The sequence below is a fragment of the Nicotiana tabacum genome, chromosome 13 (genome assembly GCF_000715075.1).
Source record: "Nicotiana tabacum cultivar K326 chromosome 13, ASM71507v2, whole genome shotgun sequence".
In the NCBI taxonomy this organism is placed as follows: Eukaryota; Viridiplantae; Streptophyta; class Magnoliopsida; order Solanales; family Solanaceae; genus Nicotiana; species Nicotiana tabacum.
The window spans coordinates 67,323,799-67,346,262 of NC_134092.1; the positions used below are offsets into that span (position 1 = coordinate 67,323,799).

At 34.3% G+C, this 22,464-nt stretch overlaps 1 protein-coding gene across 3 annotated transcripts; it reads left to right on the top strand.

Annotated features, from left to right (window-relative positions):
* The first annotated feature begins 5,390 nt into the window (after positions 1-5,390).
* On the top strand, positions 5,391-20,991 carry LOC107822045 (uncharacterized). Of its 3 annotated transcripts, none has more exons than XM_016648535.2 (15): positions 5,391-5,650; positions 7,343-7,493; positions 15,201-15,298; positions 16,098-16,156; positions 16,240-16,331; positions 16,426-16,549; positions 16,813-16,899; positions 17,368-17,455; positions 17,716-17,823; positions 18,000-18,100; positions 18,944-19,009; positions 19,117-19,204; positions 20,033-20,093; positions 20,341-20,404; positions 20,688-20,991. In XM_016648535.2, the coding sequence occupies exons 1-15, from the start codon at positions 5,587-5,589 to the stop codon at positions 20,817-20,819; spliced, it is 1,383 nt and encodes a 460-aa protein (XP_016504021.2). In that variant the 5' UTR covers positions 5,391-5,586; the 3' UTR covers positions 20,820-20,991. The 3 variants fall into 3 exon arrangements, with proteins under 3 accessions (XP_016504021.2, XP_016504022.2, XP_016504020.2); XM_016648536.2 differs by having other exon boundaries at positions 5,398-5,513; positions 17,362-17,455; XM_016648534.2 differs by having other exon boundaries at positions 5,416-5,650; positions 17,362-17,455.
* Positions 20,992-22,464: the final 1,473 nt, after the last annotated feature.

The window sequence follows — 22,464 nt, forward strand, 5'->3', positions numbered from 1 at the left end:
ACTTATTGAGTTGGTTGTACTCACGCTATATCCTTCACCTTTTGTGCAAATCTAGGTGCTTCCGATCACGGCGGTTGCTGAGTTGTGGAGTTCGGATTTTCGGAGACTATCGAGGTAGCTGCTTGGCATTTCGCAGACGTTGTCTCTCCTTCCCTATCTTTCCACATATTGTATTTAGTTTCAGACTATCATAGACATTATTTTCCAGACTTGTGATGTATAGATGCTCATGTACTCTGTGACACCCCGATGGTTGGGAACTTCCGCGTTGTGTTTTGGGTTTCTATCCTGTTTATGAGAACTTTTATTGTTTAAACTACTTTCATTCGTTTTCTGTTAAAAGTGTTGGAAATATTTTAAATGTCGGCTTGCTTGGTACCTCGATAGGCGCCATCACGACAGGTTGGGATTTTGGGTCGTGACAAGTTGGTATCAGAGCCTAGGTTACATAGGTCTCATGAGTCATGAGCAGGTTTAGTAGAGTCTTGCGGATCGGTACAGAGACGTTTATACTTATTTTCGAGAGGCTGCCGAACCCCTAGGAAACTTCATATTCTTGTATTCTTGTCGTGCATATTTGTTGATTCTGGTAACTAAATTTTTGTATTCTATTCTCTCACAGATGGTGAGGACACGTACTACCGGACATGATGGACAACCACCAGTACCACCAGCTAGGGCCACGAGAGGTCGAGGTCGCGGTAGGGGCAGAGGTGCAGCTCGTACAACAGCTAGAGCAGCACCTGCAGATCTACCAATTGCTCCAGCTCAGGAGTAGGTTCCAGTTGTGGTTGAGCCAGTAGGGCCAGCTCAGGTACTAGCTGTGCCCATTATGAGATTCTCTTTGGGAAAATTATACTTTATATAGTTGCTTTACACAATTCAAATAAGGAAAAAAAATATAATTAAAATCTTACTCCATTTAAATTCCTAAATATTAGGAGTCTTGCAAGATTCAAATAAGTAAAAATTTAATAACCAAATTTTTAGTTGATTTCAAAGTTTTAAATATTTAAATAATTACAAAAGAAAAGAAAATTGCTTTGAAAAAATAAAAATTATATTTGTCAAAGAAATAAAATAAAATTGCTTTAAACTACCGCAAACCATGTCCCTAAGCTAAATATTCAATAGTATTATTCTATAATATATAAATGGTTATTAACTTTGCTTGATGGTCGTGGAGGTAATTATAAATGTCATAATGCACTTCAAAACATCTAAGATTTGCATTTTTAAGTTTCTTTATCATATTTATTTTTTACGTTAACTACTTTTCAAATATACACAACATAAAGAGTCTTAGGGGAAACAAATTATTTTTATGTGGTAAACCCTTAATTTAAATAAAAATTGATTTACAAATTTATAGTGACAATCATATCTCAAATTGAGGTTGTACGTTGATACATACAAGGAAAGGAGATCAAATATAATTAAAGAAAAATAATTCTATTTCAAATAAGGAAAGATTTAATAAGTACTAAAATTTTAGTTGATTTCAAATTACTAAATATTAGAAAAATAATTAAATGATAACGTTAAAAACTCAAAGTCCTAATTATTGGAAAAATAATTAAATACATATTCCTACATATTAGAAAATTAATTAAATAACTATTTTATCTAGTGTGAACTCTATTTTTAAAGGGATAAAAAAAGCGAATGATATTTCGCTAAGAGCCTTCGTTCTTTTAATATAACTAATTTCTGGATACGTGCGTTGCACGTGTATCCCATGCCAATCAATACGATTTTTTCTTTCTTTTGTCTAAGGTAAATATATGAAGACTAACTGTACGACCCATAAACATTATTAATGTTTGATAAATTGGGTATTGAAATTCTACTCAGTAAATGACTTATTTGCCTCCTTCTGTCTATGGTGAAATTATAAAATGACAGTAAAATGAAAGAAAAGGATAAAAAATTTAAAGAAAAAACCATATCAGTAATATAAATAACATACTCAGTAAACATACATTAATTAAAGCATTATTAGAACAGTATGTAAAAAGAACATGCTGGCGATTATTATTTGACCAAAATATCAAGCCAATCATCAACCTTTCCTAAAGAGCAATAATGTCTCTGATTACTACATACTCCCTCCGTTCACTTTTACTTGGCATGTATACTAAAAATAGAATTTTATTTTTACTTGTCACTTTACGCATATCAAGAGAAGATAATTGTTTTTCCTGTTATACCCTTAATTCATTAACCAATATTTTTTGAATAAATAATGGTCAATTGTAGCTTTTCAATGCTCAATATTGGAATTCACAGAGAACTCTTCATTATCACCCTTCGTTAAACACAAAAGTTCACTAAAGTCATCTTTTATTCTCTTGTTCTTTGGAGTATTTCTTTCTTCAGAAGTTATTTGGGAATTTGGGTTCAATTATTGAGTATCAATTAATAGGGTAATTGTGGTAAAATTATCATGTCAATCATTATTTTCTTAAGAGGCGTGAAAATGCAAAACGTGTCAAGTAAAAGTGAACGGAAGGAGTATTTAGATGACAAAATTTTTTCTTTTTATGATAGGTTTTAGAGGACCAAAAGTTTATAGATGCAATACTATATATATAAAAATACTAAAATTAATGAAATGCAAGCTCATATGTACGATAATGCACCAGAAAAGTTACCTTATGTCAGATTACTTAATTTATCACAAGCATATCTAAAAATTATGCTAGAAGAATATTTTTTATGAAATATGCTAAAAGAAGATGAAAACCACAATATAAGATGATGTATCAGTACATCTCACAAGAGTAACAAAATGGAGATATTGTAATCAAACCATACAATGAATAATAAATAGACAAAAAGGGAAAGGAAAAAAAGAAATAAAAATGAATGATATTACAGTTATTAAATTATTGTAAAGCTTAAAGAACCGAAGAGAAAAAAAAAATAAAAGAATAGAAATAGAGTGGACCACAAATAATTTAAAATTTCAGACGGTTTCATGAATTTCTCAAAATTCCTTTTATCACTTGATTTATCGGGACATTTTTACACATAACATAACAAGGTAAAATACCATTAATTAGTTATAAAATTAGTAAAAGACTATGAAAAGTGACTAAAAAAAGAAATCAATTAACCTCATTTGGCACTTGTAGTATGGTTTTTTGTGTAGCTGATGCTAAGCAATATATATAATTTTGAAGAATGATGTATTTAATGGATAATGGCTTGACAGAAATAATAATTGTTTAATAAGTTAACTGTCCGTTTTTTAGATTTGAGTAGGCTATAAAAGGTACTGAAAAGGTTCACCTTCCCGTTTGTAGTTATTATTGAAAGTTGAAAAGAATTAAAATATTAAATAGATATTCTAAAGATTGCAATAAGTATTGAAATATGAAAGCAGTTGCAACACATTGAATAGGCTGTAGTAAGTGAGAATTGCACCTGAACATTGAATAGGCTGTAGTAAGTACCAAAAATTATAAGAGTAAATGTGTAATTTAAGGGCAAAATTGTCACTCAGCATTTAATGGGTAATATGGTAATTCAACTTTTACTTTGGGGCTTCCCGATTATAGTATGACTAGTCTTAAGGTACGCGCTTTGCGCGTGTACCTGCGTGTGTCAATGAATATACAAATTTTAAAAATTACGTAAATATTATTAAATAATGTATTTTTCGTTATTGAACAAGTATTAGAGAAAAAAATATAAGTTCCTAAAATAACGAATGTTAATCTCACTAAAATAAAGAAATTCTCCACATAAATTTTTATATGCCCTTATTATGATTTATGAGGCGTGAAATATCTTATAAAAATTATTGTTATCTTTGTTACCAAATACTATAAGCAAATAACATAAAAGATACTTTTACCACAATTATTCAAAGATAACAAAACAACTTGAAGAATTTGAATCTTTTGGTTTTTTAGAAATTTGTGAGTGATGAGGCAGAACTCCTCATAGAAAATTACTAATAAATAACAATAAAAGTTTTAACTAACTAATGTTGAATTACAAAAATATATAATACTATATTAAAAAATATAGGGAATTATCATTTATTGGAATGAATATACAAAGAAAGAAAAATGATAACGACACTTCTTTTGAATACCTTTTGTCTTATGTTACACCCTTAATTAATGCTTCAACTTAGCATGTTTAGCAATCTAATTTTTAATACTATATTATTAATGAATTTTTCTCTATTTTCTTATTTCTTTCACGACCGATGCTTTTCTAGTGAAAATAAATTTATGTACCTTAAAAGTTTTAACAACTTGACAAATAATTTTACTTACATAATGATTTTGAAAATTATTGAATTGAATTGTTTTTGCTAATTTATTAATTCAAAGACTTAATTATTTGTTGAGATTTCATGCTTTTAAGATAGTGTAGAAGATTCTCTTTATCAATTTTTATAATATTTATATAATATTATTCGCCTTTTTACCCTTTAAAAAAATATTTTATATTGAACAAAATAGTAATTTGCTTGTCTTCCTAATATTTAGGACTTCTAATTCAACTAAAATTTTATTTATTATATCTTTCCTTATTTGAATTCAGTAAAAAATAACTTTAAAATTAATTTAATTTTTACCTTATATAAATTATTTAATTTAATTATGACACAACTATAACTATACTTTTTCTAATATTTAGGAAAAAAGAAATCGAATAGGCAGATTATTTCCATAAATCTACGTTATCACTTTTCCTTTCCACTAAGAGTGTTTTAATTTGTTTGGCTTAAATCACTTAGCTTGAACATTCATTAATTGTACTATTCATTTACCATTATTGCCGCTGAATTCTTTCCTTACAGTATTTTCCAACGTGGTGAGTTCTTACAATATGTGAGTTTCTCTCTCTATATATATATCAAATAAGGAAAGATATAATAAATAAAATTTTAGTTGATTTAGAAGTTCTAAATATTAGGAAGATAAGAAAATTACTATTTTGTCCAATATAAAGTATATTTTAAAGGGTAAAAAAGGCGATCGACATTTCGATAAGGGCCTTCGTGCTTTTAATATAGTATATAGATGATGATAATAGATACTCCCTCCGTTTCAATTTAGATGAGGTAGTTTGACTCGGCACAAAGTTAAAAAAAAAAAGACATTTGAAACTTGTGGTCTTAAAGATTAATGGGTAAAAATTTTGTGGGGTCATGACATTTGTGTGATTATAAAAATTTCTCATTAAGGGTAAAATAGATAAAATAAAGAGTTTAAAGTTGAATTATTTTTAAATTTAAAATGTGTTATTTATTTTGAAACAGACTAAAATGGAAAATATCTTATCTAATTTGAAACGTAGGGAGTAATATATAATAGATAATAGATATAGATAGTATAAGTATAGATAGATCAGGAGGGCAAGACCTTGGTGTAAATTCAAATGGGGCAAAAGTGACAAAACGGTACGGCAAGACCCCAAAGTCCCAACTTCGTTGCAGTCCACATCGATAACTTCTTGACTTATGCCAATGTTGTTGCCTTCCTTCCACTGTAAGCTTCTCTCCTCTAATAGTATTATATAACTACAAAAACTCGATTCTTTCTCGTTGCTTATTAAACAGCAATGGAAAAAGGAGAAAGCTCAAGTGCTAAACTTTCAGAATTCGGTGAAGTCTGGGCGAAACTCAGTAAGCCCTATTCGTTTATTTCTTTGTCGTATTTTCTTGGAATTCGGTGGTGTGGTAATCAAAATTGTGACTTGTGGTAAATGCACAATCTTGCATTGTAACACTGAAGTTATATTCCATTATTTCGTGAAACTGGTTAACTTTAATTTCAGTTACGATTCACAAGGATGGTTCTGTTTAGAAAAAAATGGGAAAGAAAAGTATTTTCTTTTACCTGTTGATAAGTAAATTATGCAATTTCAGTCATCTTTTGGCTACTTTCTTTTGGTATGAAGAAAATCCCCACAATTGTAACAAAAAGATATTGCTTTTTCATGTTTACGTTAGTGCTTGAAGTAGCCTACCCTTTGCTTATTACATTTTTATTTTGTTTAACAAATTGCATGTTGATCCATATCAGGTAGCATTTATCTAGACAAATCGGTTTTGACCTGGAACGCTTATTTTTAGAATTAGTGCATTTGTATAATTTAATTTTGGAAGTGCTATATGCTTGTTCTTATATATATAATCCATGTGGTTTGGCTTTGTTCTGTCATGGGGCCATAGGGAGAGGTGAAGTGGTGGGGGTGACAGAGTATGACCGCTTAACAGTCTGTCGGACCAACATATATAGTTTGGTGAAATGCCATGAACATATAAAATCATTGATAGGATCTATATAGAGGAGACAGAAAATCCTGTAATTTACATGGTGAATTCAAAACACTATTAATCAAGACTAGCCTACGCTTGATGGGTAGATATGCTTCTTCGAATTAGCTAGTCTTTTCTCGTACCTTTCTAAGACACCCTGCTATATGTCTTCAGCTTTGTGTTTATCAACCAAAGGGAGATCTAAATTAGTACTAGTAGATAAGGAACCTGCTTTGCATCCTAGATTACCAGCCAATCTAGTAATATTAGGTACCTCAATTTCTGGAGTCTTATTGATATTTGGTGATGCTTGATTTCGGTTTCTTAATTGTGATTGCAGAGATAAAGACTCTATTTGAATTTCTATTTGTTGTTCCCTTATTTGATGGTTCGGACATGTTCAAAGGAGAAGCCCAGATGCTCCGGTACGGAGGCGTGAGCGGCTGGTTGTGGAGGGCACGAGAAGAGGTAGAGGGCGGCCTAAGAAGTATTGGGGAGAGGTGATCAGACAGGATATGGCGAGACTCCAGATTTCCGAGGACATGACACTTGATAGGAAGATGTGGAGATCGAGTATTAGAGTTGTAGGTTAGGATGTAGTTGAGTCTTGACTTACTTCGTACCATTGTGGAACTGGCCACGTAGGGTTTTTGTCTAGGGTAGCTAGTGACAATGTTGTGTTTTACTACTTCGCTTTTCAGTGCATGTCCTATTTACTAGCTATCATTTTTGCTTTGCATCTTTCTTCTGCATTTCATGATGTTCCTATTTTTTCTATGATTGTTGTGGTGATACTAATGTTGTCTCCTCTTGTCGTTTTGTCTTTTTGTTTTCTTGAGCCGAGGGTCTTTCGGAAACAGCCTCTCTACTCCTTTGGGGTAGGAGTAAGGTCTGCGTACACACTACTCTCCCCAGACCCCATTAGTGGGTTTCTACTGGGTTGTTGTTGTTGTTGTTGTTCCCTTGTTTGATGATTTTGGCTTCTTAGAAGTACAAGGAAGATTAGAGCTGAGATAGATATTGCTTATTGACATGCATTTATCCTTGTAATTATAGTACCGGTGGATTCTCACTATTCAGAAATTGAGTTGAGGCTGAAGGAGACTGTAATATGTAGTGAAGTGAAGAATTCCTCTTCTGAAAAGCAAGAATGGTGTAAGATAACAAGGAATGTGGATCTAGTTTCTGCCATGATGCAAAATAAGAGGTAAACATTTCTGGTTCTATAAATACTACATTTTGTGCTAGTGTATATTGTTCATGCTGTGACTAGGCAAATGGGCGGGTTGGGTTGAATTTGGGTGGGTTGAAAATGGGTAGAATAAAAACGGGTTGCAACCCAACCCGTCCATTTTTATACGGGTAAAATGTGGGTTGGGTAAAATATGGGCTAGATAAAAAGTGGGTTTGACCCATTTTTGTACTTTGTCTGAAACCATTTTATTTTGACTCTACTATAACTCTCTACTCTATTATTGTTTACAAGTTCTCAGAAGAAGATCAAATTGTGTTTCAATTTCTCATTATCTGTATTTCAAATTGTGTTTCAATTCCTCATTATCTCAGAAATGTGCTAATTAAGCCCCTTCTATTAGTGCTTGAACTTTTCAAATAGAACTTCATTATAATGGCTACAAAAAGGTTCTTTTAAACATCTTATTTAAGCCCAAGAATTTTATTGTTCGCATGGAAAACTTTAAACCCTGTAATAATTTAAAAAATTAGCCTAGCAAAATGCATTAGCAATCTATTTCATTAATTAGTAAATTTGTAATAATTTACTATTGAGAATTTCGTAATTCTTGGCAAAGAATGGTGCCATTTTTTGCAATATTTCCATGGGTAAATGGTTTAACTACTTTTCTCTAGAATTCCGTTTCAGGAAAATACTTAACTTAGTTTTTTCTTTAATTTTTAATTTTTTATAAGAAAGTAAAAAATACTTCACTTAATTAGTACTGTTAGTACTACATAGAACGTCATGAAAAGTTTTTTTTTCTATAACTTTTTCACCAAAAAAGAAATCTGCGGCAGTTTCTTGGGATAGCTTAACTTATCAAATTTCTATCACAAAACAAAACGAAATAATCAATGTCAAATTAAATGTAAATTTAGACAATTTGAAGGTCGAAAACATGAACCAGTTTATCTATATTTGGGTGAAGGAATATCAAATAATCTTGAGCTCATTACTTGATTGCATGCCAATAGTGTAATAACAAGTGGCAAAACAAATGAGTTAGACTCTACTCAAAGCAAATCTCTGAGAAAGAATAGTTGTGGGTAATAGCTTTAGGCCTCATGCAGGAATCCGGAAATCAAAACAAATTTAAAACCGCATTCGACCCGTATTCAACCCGCATTAAACCCGTTTTTGCCCATTTTATTGCGGGTTGAATATGGGTTAACCATATTTACCCATATTTAAAATGGGCGGGTTGAATATGAGTTTATTGCGGGCGGGTTGGGCGGATTGAGCAAATGTGGGTTGAAATTGCCACAACTAGCTATGACTGTAGTTGCTTTAGGATAATGTGTTGATGATTTATCTAATAAATAGAGAAGCTAAACCATTATTTCCACTGAGATATTGGGTTTTAGATTGTTTTGCATTCTCCCGCCCAAATCGAATTTTATAGTAAAAAACTAAGTTTCTCCGACACGGTAGTTTAGGTGCCGCGCCCGTGTCGACACAACACTAGTATTGGTGTGGATATGGGATCCGTACCGGATCTGGTCAAATAATTTTGGGTACTTTGACCACGACGGATGAAAAAATTCGAGACGTGATACAATTTGCTTCCCGAAATCAGAACCAAAATTAGGGTAAATTTGAAGATAATAACATACCTTATCTAGGAAATCAATCCTTTTTCTTATCTACAACTTGAGAATAAAAAAGAAATCCACACTTTACAAGCTATACATAAGTATTCCACGAAATTTCTCATAATTTAGATATATTTTTAATTTTTTGAATTATTTTAGCCGGATCCCTGTGTCCGTATCTGTACTAGGATCCGTATCCCCGAATCCTATAAGTCACATCTCGAAGGATCCGACCTCTAGATCCGCACCCGTGTCCGAGCAAGTTAGGTAAAAATACTAGAAAAGTGCCGCTATATGCACACTATTTCCTGCCCTGAATGAAAAATGAGAAAAGAAAAGCTTTCGTGTATGTACTTGAAATGTATGTCATTGAACTCTCATTGGTCATTTGGTATATTTGGTATCAGCAAGAAGGCAAATGCCGGTTTTTGGGTTTCCTTCGGTGTGACCATGCATACAGACATGTTCTTAGGATTTAGCCTAGAAAATCCTTGAGTTCTCTCTCAGGAGATTAATAATTTGCTAAAGTAACTTCTTGAAGCATGCTTGCTAAGTTTATCAGTTGAAGTTTCTGGGACTGATGCTCATAGAATCAAATTTTCTTGTGTTGCATTTTCTCATGGGGAGAGATTGAACCTATTGTAATATTTCACTTAACCAGATCTGCAATCTCTCTTCTAATGCAATTACTGTGCCAGTTCCTGAATGTGGACATTCCAATTTCTTAGGTTAAGTGAGTATTTTGAATATTTCAATAGTTATGCATGGTAACCTATTGATTGCCTTTATTATTAGGAAAGATTTGATTCTGTTGATTGGCTTAATTATTAGGAAAGAATTGATTCTGATTGAACTTTGATTTTATTTTGATTGATTGTAAATTGATTGTAATTTATTTCCCTTCCTAAAATAGTCATAGGACCTAGTGTATATTTACCTTTGCTTAGGGATGTAAGAAACATATAGAAATACAAGAAGCCTTTTCTTCTTCTCAAAATCTACATGGTATCAGAGCCATTGCTGCCTTTTTGAGGTGAGTTATCTCCCTCGCAGCGCTAGGGTTCCGTTTTTATCAAAGACGTCGAGTTTTCTCTCTTGGTGGCTTTCCACAACACAAATTCCTTACGGTCAGTTTTTGGTTGGAATTTTCTTTTCTGTTGGGGTCGCTTTGATTTTTCCGCACACCGGAGTTAAGGTTCCGTCGAGATAGATTTGGTTTCCTGTGAGGCAGACTATTTTGGAGCAATTTTAATTTCTTTCTGGTTGAGCAGAAAATATGGAGACATTTAAGGAGAGGATTTCTAGAGAAATCTTGTCTTCGGATGAAATTCAGCTTTTCCGTCGCCTCCTAGCCAAACTTGACTCCACTAATGTTGCCACATCCAATTATGTGCAATCAGGTACTGCCTTTGCTGCTCACCTTAATTTTTGGATTGTTGATTCTGGTGCAAATAGACACATGATAGACTTTTCTAAAAACATTCAAAACTATTCTCCGTGTCCCAACAGAGATAATGTTAAAATAGCCAATGGTTCTTTAATACCTATCTCTGGAACAGGTTCTGTCGTTTGTACTCTTAATTTTAAACTATCATCCGTGCTCTATGTCCCTGAGTTCCCTGTCAATCTTTTATTTGTTAGTGCCATCACCAAAGCTCTGAACTATAAAGTCGAGTTCTTCCCTGATCATTGTATTTTTAAGGATGTTCAAACAGGGAAAAGGATTGGCAGTGGTAGATTGCGTGATGACTTGTATATATTATATGGAATTCAAAACTCTGGTCAAGCCTTTTTTGGGGAAAGTAAGGATGTCAACCAAGAAATAATATAGTGGCACAGACGGTTAGGACACCTATCATTCTTTGTTTTGAAGAAGTTATATCCCGATTTGTTTTCAAGGACTCAATTTGAACTTTATTCTGTGATGCGTGTGAATATGCCAAGCATACTAGAAACTCTTATCCTGTGAGTGATAACAGAAGCATAACTCCGTTTATGACTATTCATTCTGATGTATGGGGTCCTACCCAAACTGTTTCTTTGTCTGGTAGTCGATGGTTTGTTACTTTCATTGATTGCTGCACTAGGATAACTTGGGTATATTTGTTAAAAGCCAAAAATGAAGTTTTCTCTTGTTTTCAGTCATTTCATAAGATGATTTGTACTCAGTTTGATGCCAAAATAAAAATTTTGAGAGCTGACAATGGCAGCGAATACATGGATAAAAAATTTGGTGCTTATTTGGAGTCTAATGGGATAGTCCATCAGACTAGTTGTCCTTACACTAGTGCACAAAACGGGGTCGCTGAAAGAAAAAATAGGCATTTGTTAGAAGTAGCAAGATCTCTTATGTTCACCAAGCATCTACCAAAACCTTACTGGGGAGATGCTTCTAGTGGCTGCCTATCTTATCAACAGAATACCACTTAAAACCCTCAATTTTCGAAGCCCCCTGGAAGCTGTAAAGGGTAAGAATGAATATACTGTTCCTCCAAAGGTGTTTGGGTGTGTTTGCTTTGTCCAAACTAGGAATTCTGGAAAACTTTATCCTAGAGCTATTAATTGTGTTTTTATCAGGTATTCTCCGACACAGAAATGTTACAAATGTTACATCCTCCCTCAAGGAGATATTTTGTTAACATGGATGTTACCTTTCGAGAATTTGAGCCCTATTTCAGTATTACCTCATTACCTCTTCTGGGGGAGAGTAGTAAGGAGCAAGAGATGATTCTACCTAATTTCATTACTGGACCTCTTGATGATATTGTCATTGGGAAAGTGAAATTGGAGAAAGAATTCAAGGGGAGACTACTGGGTGTTTGGATAGGCCTGATTTGAAAACTTACTCAAGGAGAATTAGAGCCTGATTTGAAAACTTACTCAAGCAGAAATAGAGCAGAAGAAGCCATCATGCAATCTACCGAAGCTGAACCTTCTTTTAACTGGTGAATTATCTATATTTCCTAATAAGTTAGATGTGCCTATTGCTCACAGAAAAGGAGTCAGATGTTGCACCACCAAGCACCCTTTATCTAATTTTGTCTCCTATAATTCTTTGTCTCCCTTCTATAGAGCCTTTGCCTTGTCTATTTCTTTTGTGTCTATTCCCTAGAATTGGTAGGAAACTTTTGCAGATCCTAAATGGAAGCAAGCTATGATTGAAGAAATGAAGGCCTTGTCAAAAAATGAGACTTGGGAACTTATCACTTCACCAACAGACAAGAAGTTGGTTGACTGCAAATGGGTCTTCACTATGAAGCACAAAGCTGATGGCTCGATTGAAAGATTCAAAGCAAGATTGGTGGCTAAGGAATTCACTTAGACTTATGGAGTGGATTATCAATAGACATTTGCCCCTGTTGCAAAAATGAATACTATCAGGATTCTTTTATCTTGTGCAGCTAATCTTGATTGGGGCTTACAATAATTTGATGTGAAGAATGCATTTCTTCATGGAGACTTAGAAGAAGAGGTTTGTATGGGGATTCCTCCTGGATTTGATAATGAACAAAGTCAAGGAAAGGTGTGCAGACTGAGGAAAGCCCTGTACGGACTGAAGCAATCCCCTTGAGCTTGGTTTTGACAGATTCTGCAAAGCAATGATAACCTTCGGCTACTAACAAAGTGATGCTGATCATGCTCTCTTCATAAGACATCAAAAGGGTAAACTCACTCTTCTCATAGTTTATGTTGATGACATAATAATGACAGGAGATGACAAAGAGGAGATGACCCGATTGAAGAAGCTATTGGCACAGGGATTTGAGATCAAGGATCTAGGAAAATTGTAGTACTTCCTGGGAATTGAGGTTGCTAGATCAAAAAGAGGAATTTTTATTTCTCAAAGAAAGTATATTTAAAGATCTTTTGAAAGAAATTGGTATGACAAGCTGCAAACCAGCGGAATAGCCCATTGAAAGTAATCACAAGTTACAAACAGGAGTTGGAGAGCTAGTTGATAAGGAGAGGTATCAGAGGTTGGTCGGAAGACTCATTTATCTCTCTCATACTAGATCTGACATAGCCTATTCAGTCAGCTTGGTGAGTCAGTTCATGCATGATCCCTGAGATCCTCATATGCAAGCCATTTTTCACATTTTGCGGTATCTGAAGTCTGCTCCAGGCAAATGTATACTTTTCTCCAAACATGGTCACCTTCAAGTAGAAGCCTACACAGATGCGGATTGGGCTGGATCTTTAGATGATACAAGATCTACATCAGGTTACGGTACACTCGTAGGAGGGAATTTGGTTACTTGGAGAAGCAAGAAGCAAAGTGTAGTTGCTAGATCAAGTGCGAAAGCAGAATATAGAGCTATGGCCCAGGGTGTCTGTGAATTTCTTTGCTTACTAAAATTACTAGAGGAATTGAGACTCACTGAAAAGCGGAAACTTTTCTTATATTGTGACAACAAGGCCCGCCATCAACATAGTTCATAATCTAGTTCAGCATGACCAAATAAAGCGTGTTGAAAATGATCGACACTACATCAAAGAAAACGTTACGAGTGGTGTCTTGGGCTTGATTCATGTGTCATCAGAAAAGCAGCTAGCTGATGTGTTTACCAAGGGTCTAAACAAACAGACTTTTCATACACTGGTTTGCAAGTTGGGCATGTGCGATATCTTTGCACCAACTTGAGGGGGAGTGTTGATTGCCTTTATTATTAGGAAAGATTTGATTATGTTGATTGGCTTAATTATTAGGAAAGAATTGATTCTGATTGAGATTTGATTTTAGTCTGATTGATTGTAATTTATTTCCCTTCCTGAAATAGTCATAGGACCCAGTGTATAGATACCTTTGTTTAGGGATGTAAGAAACATACAGAAATACAAGAAGCCTTTTCTTCTTCTCAAAATCTACATAACCTACAGAGTTTGAATAGAAATACTTGATCACATGGCCTGGAGTTGTTGGTTCAACTACCTTTAGTAATAAGGGGCAAAGATCATTAATCATCTATCTGATCGACTAGCCTACTGTGAAGTGCACTGGGTAGAATATGACAGTGCACATATTTACCAGGAATTATTTGGATATGGGGATTGGAGGGAGGCGCGAAAGATACTGTGGCGCATCAAAATTCAAAAGAAGGTTGTTCTTTCACTTGATGTACTATGAGGGATGCAATATTGATGGAGCACAACTCAAGGAGAGAAGTTAAATTGTAATGAGTTGATATTGTTTGTATAAAGGAAGTAGAGAAGATACTTACTGACCATGTTACATTGCAAACTATTACATAGCTATGGAATATTTGTGTGTTCACTGATTGATATATTGATCGGGTAGCACCAAAGACAGTACTCCCTCTGTTTCAAAAAGATTATACTAGTTTGACTTGGCACAAACTTTAATAAAGAAGGGAAGACTTTTAAGATATGTAGTCTTAAATAAGCTATAACATTTGTGTGGCTGTAATACTATTGAAACTTGTGGTGTTAAACTTGCCATAACATTTGTGTGGCTATAAATGCTTCATATTAAGGAAATCTTGGAAGATGCCAATCTTTTTGAAACGGACTGATAAGGAAATAGTGCCAATCTTTTTGTAATGGAAGGAGTAGAAGAAACTATCACGATCTGGGATTCTGGAGGCAGCAAGGAGTAAAAACTAAAAAGTCATAATGGAGAACTATGCTTCTTTGTAGTTTCTAGCTAAGTTGCAATGAAAGAGATAGGAAACTCTGTCATAGTAGTGACTGGAATACAAGTCGCACAAAGAGATTTTTTATTGCCATAAACTTTTGATTTAAAGAGAAAGTCATGATTGGGATAACATGTAGCCAAATGTGGTTAAGTCACTCGCTTGGAACATATTCTTCACTCCAGCTTGGTGGTCAATGAACGATATTACTGATTTATCAGGAATTTTTTTTGTTTGTTTTTATTGTATCTGTTAATTGTTACTTTGTGGACTGCTGCTTTTCTCTAGCAGATTAAAAATAAATAATTCTCTTCAATAGTTGTCAATGTAGTCAGTTGCTTCAGGGGTGGTGCTTTTTCTATGCAACTTGATTTTGCTTTTTGTCTCAACCAAAGTTGTATCTCTGTTGACTATCTACAACTTCTCCAATATAGTTCAAAAGCAATTGTTGTTGATGAGACGGTGGTTCAGGATGAGCATGTTGCTGTAATTAAGTGTGGCAGTGAAATTTCTCTGGGCCCCAGTGATGAAGGTGGGTGTTATTTGTTATCAGATTCTCTTTTGTAATTTTAGTCTTATACAATTTTCGTTATCTGCTTTGGTGTCTATTTTTTCTGTTTTATTACCTGCAGTAGTACTCTCTTTGGTGTGTTTTCCGGGTGATAAAAGGAAATGAAAATCTTTAACCGTATGCTGCTCCACCATGAGCAGTTTGAAGCCTAAAGCTGCTAATCTCATGTTATATGTTAGTGTTGTACTAACAGCTTAGATACAATTATTGTTAGCTAATATTGAATTTGGTGTTCCTCTTCAAGTGGAGTCTTAGCGCAATGGTAGAGTTGCTACTTTGGTGACCTATAGGTCATGGTTTTGAAGCGTGGAAGTAGCCTCTTTTTTTTTTTTCCCAGAAATAAAGGGAAGGCTATGTACAATATATGCCCATCCTCTTTAAACAATTAAAAATAAAAAAAGAAGAAAATAAAAAAGAAAAAAGAAAAAAGAATAAAGAAAAAAGAAAAAGAAAAGCATGCCCATACTCCTCCTACCCCAACTCTAGCCGTAGAGCATTTCATGCACGTGTGCGCCCTTTATGTTCCTCAATTGTATTGAGATTTGAAAGATGTTTCGCTTCGCTGGTCATATTTGATGTTTGTATTAACTTACAAGCTATAGATTATTAGGATAAGAAGGGTTTGATGAAGAAGATATTGACTCTCATCATTTTAAGAAATGTAATCTCAACCCAAGTTTCAACTCAGAATTTTATTAGAATTGACATATTTTATGGGTGTTAATGTGTGGCTTATAGTATTACGCTTCAATGCTGTTAGGTTTTGTGAAATACCGACTCGAAATGATGCCCACTGAGGAATCTCGCAGATATATGCAGGTGAATAATTAAACTCTCAGCAAACCTGTTTCTATTCATGATTATCCGTTTATGCTTACTGACATGGCCTATTGTTCTGCTAGATTTCTCTCGATGTTGAGTATGCAAAATGCTGTATCTGCTTAAATATCTGGCATGACGTTGTCACAGCTGCACCTTGCCTTCACAATTTCTGGTTAGTGGGTTCGATCTTTTAGCTGTTCGAAAAACCATTTTGAATTTTGATCCTTGACTAGATGTGCTATCACTTATGTTCTTCATTCTTCCAGTAATGGATGCTTTTCAGAGTGGCTAAGGAGGTCTCAAGAGAGGCGTTCAAGTGTTTTATGTCCCCAGTGCAGAGCAGTTGTACAGTTTGTTGGAAGAAACCATTTTTTCCATAACATTGAGGAAGTAAGACGTGAAACTAATTCACTTTTGCCCTTATTTCTAGTTGGAAAAATTTCCTTTTTAAGTTAATTTATTCAAGTTGGTGATTAGTTTTATCAATCTTTTTAAATAAATCATCCCCAATTCAAGTTTTAATTCTCTAATGTTGTTGTGCCTTTTCTCTTAAAGAACTTTTAGCAGACCTAAGCCTTTCTTTGTGGAAGCATTAGATGCATGTTATAATTCATTGTGACTTGTACTTAAAAGTTTATGCCCTGATTATGCAGGATATACTGCTTGCGGATCCTTCCTTGAAACGCTCGAGTGAAGATGTTGTGCTGCTTGATTCCTGTGCATCAATAAAATCACCTCTTGTAAGTAGTCTAAGTTATCATATGAGATGCCTTTGGAATTTCCTTAGATTTGATTACAGTTCTACTATGTATGGTTTTTTGTATAGATATTTCTTTCCCAAGTCGTATGCTAAGTAGTTTAATTTATCACTATGGCTTGTCTTCAAAATGTCATGAAATTTTGTAACAGTTCTACTTTGTATGGCTTTTAGGTAGTCGTTTTTCAAAAGTTGTATGGTTGATCCTGTGCTTCCAAACATCTTTACACTAACTTGTCAGGCACTGGTGCTTTGTGATCAAGTGATTGTAATTGTTTTGCACTGCAGTATCCTAGCTTTTTCAGGAGTTTGTCTTCCATTTCAAGTTTAGAAGAGTGTCTATAACATGTCATTATTACGCTAATCACATATTATTATATCGTCAGTATCATGAACGCTCGACGACTTGCTTCCTTTTAAACTTGGTAAACATACTAACCCCTAGGAGCAGGTCCTCGGCAGTAGAAAAAGTCGCCGGAAGAGGGAACGTTCTCCATCAGATGCAGCAAATAGTTGGGAGCCTTTATGCCCTCAGTGTGGTAATTACGTTTTCCTCAATCTAGATGTTATTTGCAATAGGAATTGATACAAAGTGCAGCGTGTTGACTTGTCCAGAAAAAGTGCTTGTTTGACTTATTGGGCAAAATGTATATCCCATGTAAAGCTTGATATAATCTAATATTCTTCTCGTGTAATTTTAAATTTATTATGGTTTTTAATTCTGTATTCCAACTATTGATCTAAAATAATTCAATGGTTATGAACTTTGAATTTCTAACATTGAATAATTTACATCCAGGCATTGAATTTGGAGGTTTTCAGTGTGATGAAAGCACAGTTCATCTTCAATGTCAAGCATGTGGTGGAATGATGCCCTCTCGATTAAACATTGGAATGCAACAACACTGTAAACTATGCTTCCAAACTCTTTGCTCTTATGTTCTTGTTGCGAAATATCTTTTCCTCAACTGTGTTTGTGTGATTGTGTGTGTGTGCCCGTTTCACATTAAATGGAAATGCCAAAGCTTCTGTTCCTCTTTGAAGTGTTTAGCGTGTGAGACCTAAGGCGATTTGGCTTTGTAGGTTTGGGATGTGATCGAGCATTTTGTGCTGCTTATTGGCATTCTCAGGGAGTCAATGGAAGCAATTTACATCCACTTTGCAGTCCTGAAACTTTCAAGCCTGTAATTACTTAAATCCGGTGTACTTTTCTGATTGCGAACTATGTTTTGGTTATACTGGTTAGAAAACTTTAATGTTTAGAGCATCATCATCCAACTGAACTTGGTATGTTACGTAGTTGGATGAATTTTTAGAAATTTATTTTGATGGCCTATAAGAGGACTTTGATGCGTTCTTACTCTGGCACCTGTATTGTTGTGGGAGTTTGGGTTTACTAAAAAAATAAAATTTGTTGTACATTCAAAGCACCTAATGGTTGAGGGATGAAATTTCACTGATTTTTAACAGTTACGAAGAATTGCCAACCTGAATAGGTGCAAAGCCCAGTGATTATTTCTTATCCTTGTAATTTCTTTAGTGCGATAACCCTCTTTCTCCACCCACTTTTGAGTGGAGATAATCTTGAAACTCTTTTCTGATGGATTTGTCACCTCTCGTTCTCTTCTGCTTTTTCAATTTAATCATGCAAACTCAAATGACCACGTCCCTCCTTATCCTCTCTTTTTTCCCCTCTTGTTTTGGTTGATGTTATCTCCACGACTGGCATCTGTGACTAAAAGAGTTTTAAGTTGGTGGAATAGTTGAGGTAAGTTGGCCTTGACACCAAAATCATAAAAAGGGAGAACTCCGAGTTGGTAAGGTGGTCCTCGTTGTACAAGTTAACTTGAGGACATGATCTATAATTTGATATTTCTTCTCCTTGTTTCTTCATTTGATTGCTCTCCCTTTTCCTTTTTGTTTTTCTCCTTGATGATGGTAATACTTTTGTTTTGTTACTTATAGCATTTACATTTGCACTCTTGATTTTTATAGAATATGTCAAATTGATGCACATGTTTCTGCAGATTGCTGAACGTACAATTACTAGAATACCCTCCTTGGCACATGAGAAGAATCATTATGAACAAAATGTATGGCTTCTTTGTTTTCTTTATGTTTCTTTGGATAGATTGTTATTAGTCTCAATGCTTTAGTTGGAGTACTAGGTCTCCTAACTCTAGGTGTGATCCTCTAATAGATTACTGAAAGATGCATTAGAGAGATGACAAGGTCGTTGCAGGATGTGGTAGCTGATTGGATTTTGAAGCTTGATAAGCGGGAGATAGGTAATCTGACCATTGGAAATTTGAGAATCAGTTTCTTTTTCTTCCTGTCTTTTATGGTATTCATTATTGTATATTCCTCTCTCTCTCTCTCTCTCTCTCTCTCTCTCTCTCTCTCTCTACAAAAAGTTACTGCCTCTAGTCCAGAAGCTCTAGGAGTTAAAAACACTTTGAGAAATTGGCAGTCTGGAGAATTTTACTATCTTCATGGAAGCAAGTACTATAAAGATTGTTTTCCAGTGTGTTTACCTACTTAAAAGTAGGATTTAACCTGATTGGCGCAGTAGTTAGAGCTCCTATTCATCTTAGTCCTTGCTTCCTCTTCGTCCACTTTAATACTCCAAAGGACATTACATATTGGAATTGCACTTGCTTTGTCCATTCTAAGAAACATTGTCACTTCCCATTATTTAACTTTTGACTTGGTCCTTTTTAACACTTTATAAATATCTTGAAGCTAGAATTCAACTTGTAGCATTTCCACTTAGTTTCTAAGTTTCTATATCTTATTAGTCATAGGTGACCTAATGCTTGTCCTATTCCATTTAAATAATCGGCAACTTGAATATTGAACAGTCGGATAGGTGGTGGATCAAGTCCGTTATTGACATGATTGAAAGAAATAGTGCAGGTGAAAAAACTATATCAGTCCAAAAATGACTATCGGTTGCTATATATCATATCTTTGAAGATGGTCCTCATTAGAAACCAGCATGAGCTTAGAACGAAGTTATTGAATTATGAAAGAAAAAAGGACTTTATAACTTTCTTCGACTATCGTCCTTAAATTGAATTGTCCTGCTATATAATGTGTGCTTCTGTTTCCTTCAGATCGCACAAGGATGCCTTTGAATCATGCTGAGATGATAACTTCCCGGACATATACTTGTAGGTGAGTACATGTTTTTGGATATATTGAATAATTTAACAAAGTTCTCATCTTGGGTTATTGCGATTTTTATATTTCTGGAAATCGTGTCATTTGGCACCTGATGGTTTCCAATTTGACTTTGTGGCTACTTTGCCTTGAAGTTAGGGAAAATGTCTGTTATTCGATGAGATTATTGAGATTTCATTTAGTGAAGCAATTTCTTCCCGCTGATTGTCTTTTTTATTTTTAATATTTTTTTTATGTACAGTGAGTGCTATGACAAGTTAGTCTCATTCCTATTGTACTGGTTTAGAGTTACAATGACAGCACATGTAAGTTTCCACTGATCATTGTTGATTCATCCGTTATTTCATCTTTTACTTGTAGAGTTACTTAAGAGGAAAACAGTCTTTTATTAGAAGCTGAGCAAAATACGAAAGAAGTTTTTATCTAACATCGCACTTCAGCGATAACTAATGGCGCATTTTTCTGTCAAACCAATTGCGCCATTTCAATCTTAGCTCTGGCTTCTTTAGTGTAGGATTTGACTCGTCATTCGTTTCTCAAGCTCTAGATTTTTAATGCTCTAGTAACTTGTTTCTTTTCTCCTCTCAGCTTTTACCTTCAGAGGTAGCACAAAGAGAAGACTGCTGGTATGGATATGCTTGTCGCACACAACACCATAACCAAGAGCATGCTCGCAAAAGGAACCATGTCTGCCGGCCAACAAGGGGTAGTCATATGTAGAAATTCTTCTTATAGTTTTTCTGTTTGAAACGATGTCAATGCCACTGTCTTGAACTCGATTCTATTTTTGTCTCGAATGCTAATTTCTGGTCTTATTTTGACGTGCATTTTGAGATGTCTAACCCTATGAACTGCTGATGTGTTTTCTTAAAATGTACATATGTTTCTTTTTCATGTGTTACATACATTTATTCAGTTGTGTAGCTTATAGATAAATCTTTTAAGATATATCAAGTTCATAAAATGGAATAAGTAGTGCCATAAACAACAAGTAAAAACTAGGCGGGGCTTTTTAAACAGAAATGAGCTTGTTTTCACATTTATGGCTGATAAAAAGACTTTTCACATTTATAGCTGATAAAAGACTCGAGAATCGTTATGCTTCGTGGGAGGAAACTTGAGTGACATAAATAGAACTTGACACTGAACGGGACGCTGCTACGGGAGTTCCATTTTTGCAAGATTTAAAAAATTTATCCCCAGACCAACGTCTCTGACTATTCAAATTTATTACATGATGTAGCTGTGATATGTCATTTTAAAATACACAAATACCGCACTTAAACAACAGTTTGCAAATTATTGCATCAAAGAGCAAACATATAAGCAAACATCAACAATAAACTTTTCTTAGGATATCAATTGTTATACTGCCCTTCTACTTAATTGTGCATGTGTATGTTAATGGTTGAACGTGGTGACTGATGAGGATGCTTGTAATGTAGTTGAGACATTTATATATGCATTGTTCACCCGCGGGGTGTTTGTCTCTTCGCCAAACAATGAGTATTACAGGATTTACAATATCCTGATTTTTTCTTTGTGAAATTATGCAACAACAACAAAGAAATTGGGTGGCTAGCTTGAATGTCCCCGTAATTTAATAAATGAATTCCGCCTCTTTTCCTTGTGTGCTAAATAACATATTTACCCCTTCATCTCCTTCTACATCTCTTCTTCTTCTTCTTCTTCTTCTTCGCTAAGAACACTATCCTTTCAATTTTGAAAGTGTAAAATTCTTGTTTGGGGTTGAAAAATTCGAAGTTAATGGTTAATTACTGTTAAAATCCTCTGAGTGTTGATTATTTATACTTAAACTTTTAGTTTAAACAATACATTAGTGATTTGCTTTAAAAATCTCAAAACTCCTGTTGGTCCTTATAAAGTGTTGAAGAAGGCAAAGTAGGTCTTTTTGATTTGGTGTTATTTGACTAAATTGGCGATTGAGAATCATTTGTGTTTGTATTTGAAGGTTTTGTTTAAAATTTGAGATCATTTGGAGCAGATCGGGGTGGTTCATTCAAAATTAAATTCAAAGAACATTTTATTAAACAACACAAAAAAATTATGTTAGCTGAGTAGACTTTGATGTATAATTTAACAAATAGGTTAAATGCAGATAATAAAAATTTATGCTAATCTAGTAGAGTTTGATGAACAATTGAACAATCACAAAATCATGCCAATCGGGTATACTTTGATGAACAATTTAACAGATAGGTCGAATGCAGATAATACAAAGTTATGCCAATATGGTAAGTTTAGTGAACAATTAAACAAGCATAAAATTATATCAATCGGGTAGAGTTTATAAGCAATTAACAATATAAGTAGAGTAAATATAGCATAATCTCTACCGATCCGG

What these genes read in the sequence shown, in the direction of transcription:
- LOC107822045 (XM_016648534.2), top strand. Translation starts at nt 5,587, where the DNA reads ATGGAAAAAGGAGAAAGCTCAAGTGCTAAACTTTCAGAATTCGGTGAA. An exon ending in TTTTCCATAACATTGAGGAA is followed by an intron (nt 16,550 to 16,812) that starts GTAAGACGTGAA and finishes CTGATTATGCAG; the next exon opens with GATATACTGCTTGCGGATCC. An exon ending in GCTTGATAAGCGGGAGATAG is followed by an intron (nt 19,205 to 20,032) that starts GTAATCTGACCA and finishes TGTTTCCTTCAG; the next exon opens with ATCGCACAAGGATGCCTTTG.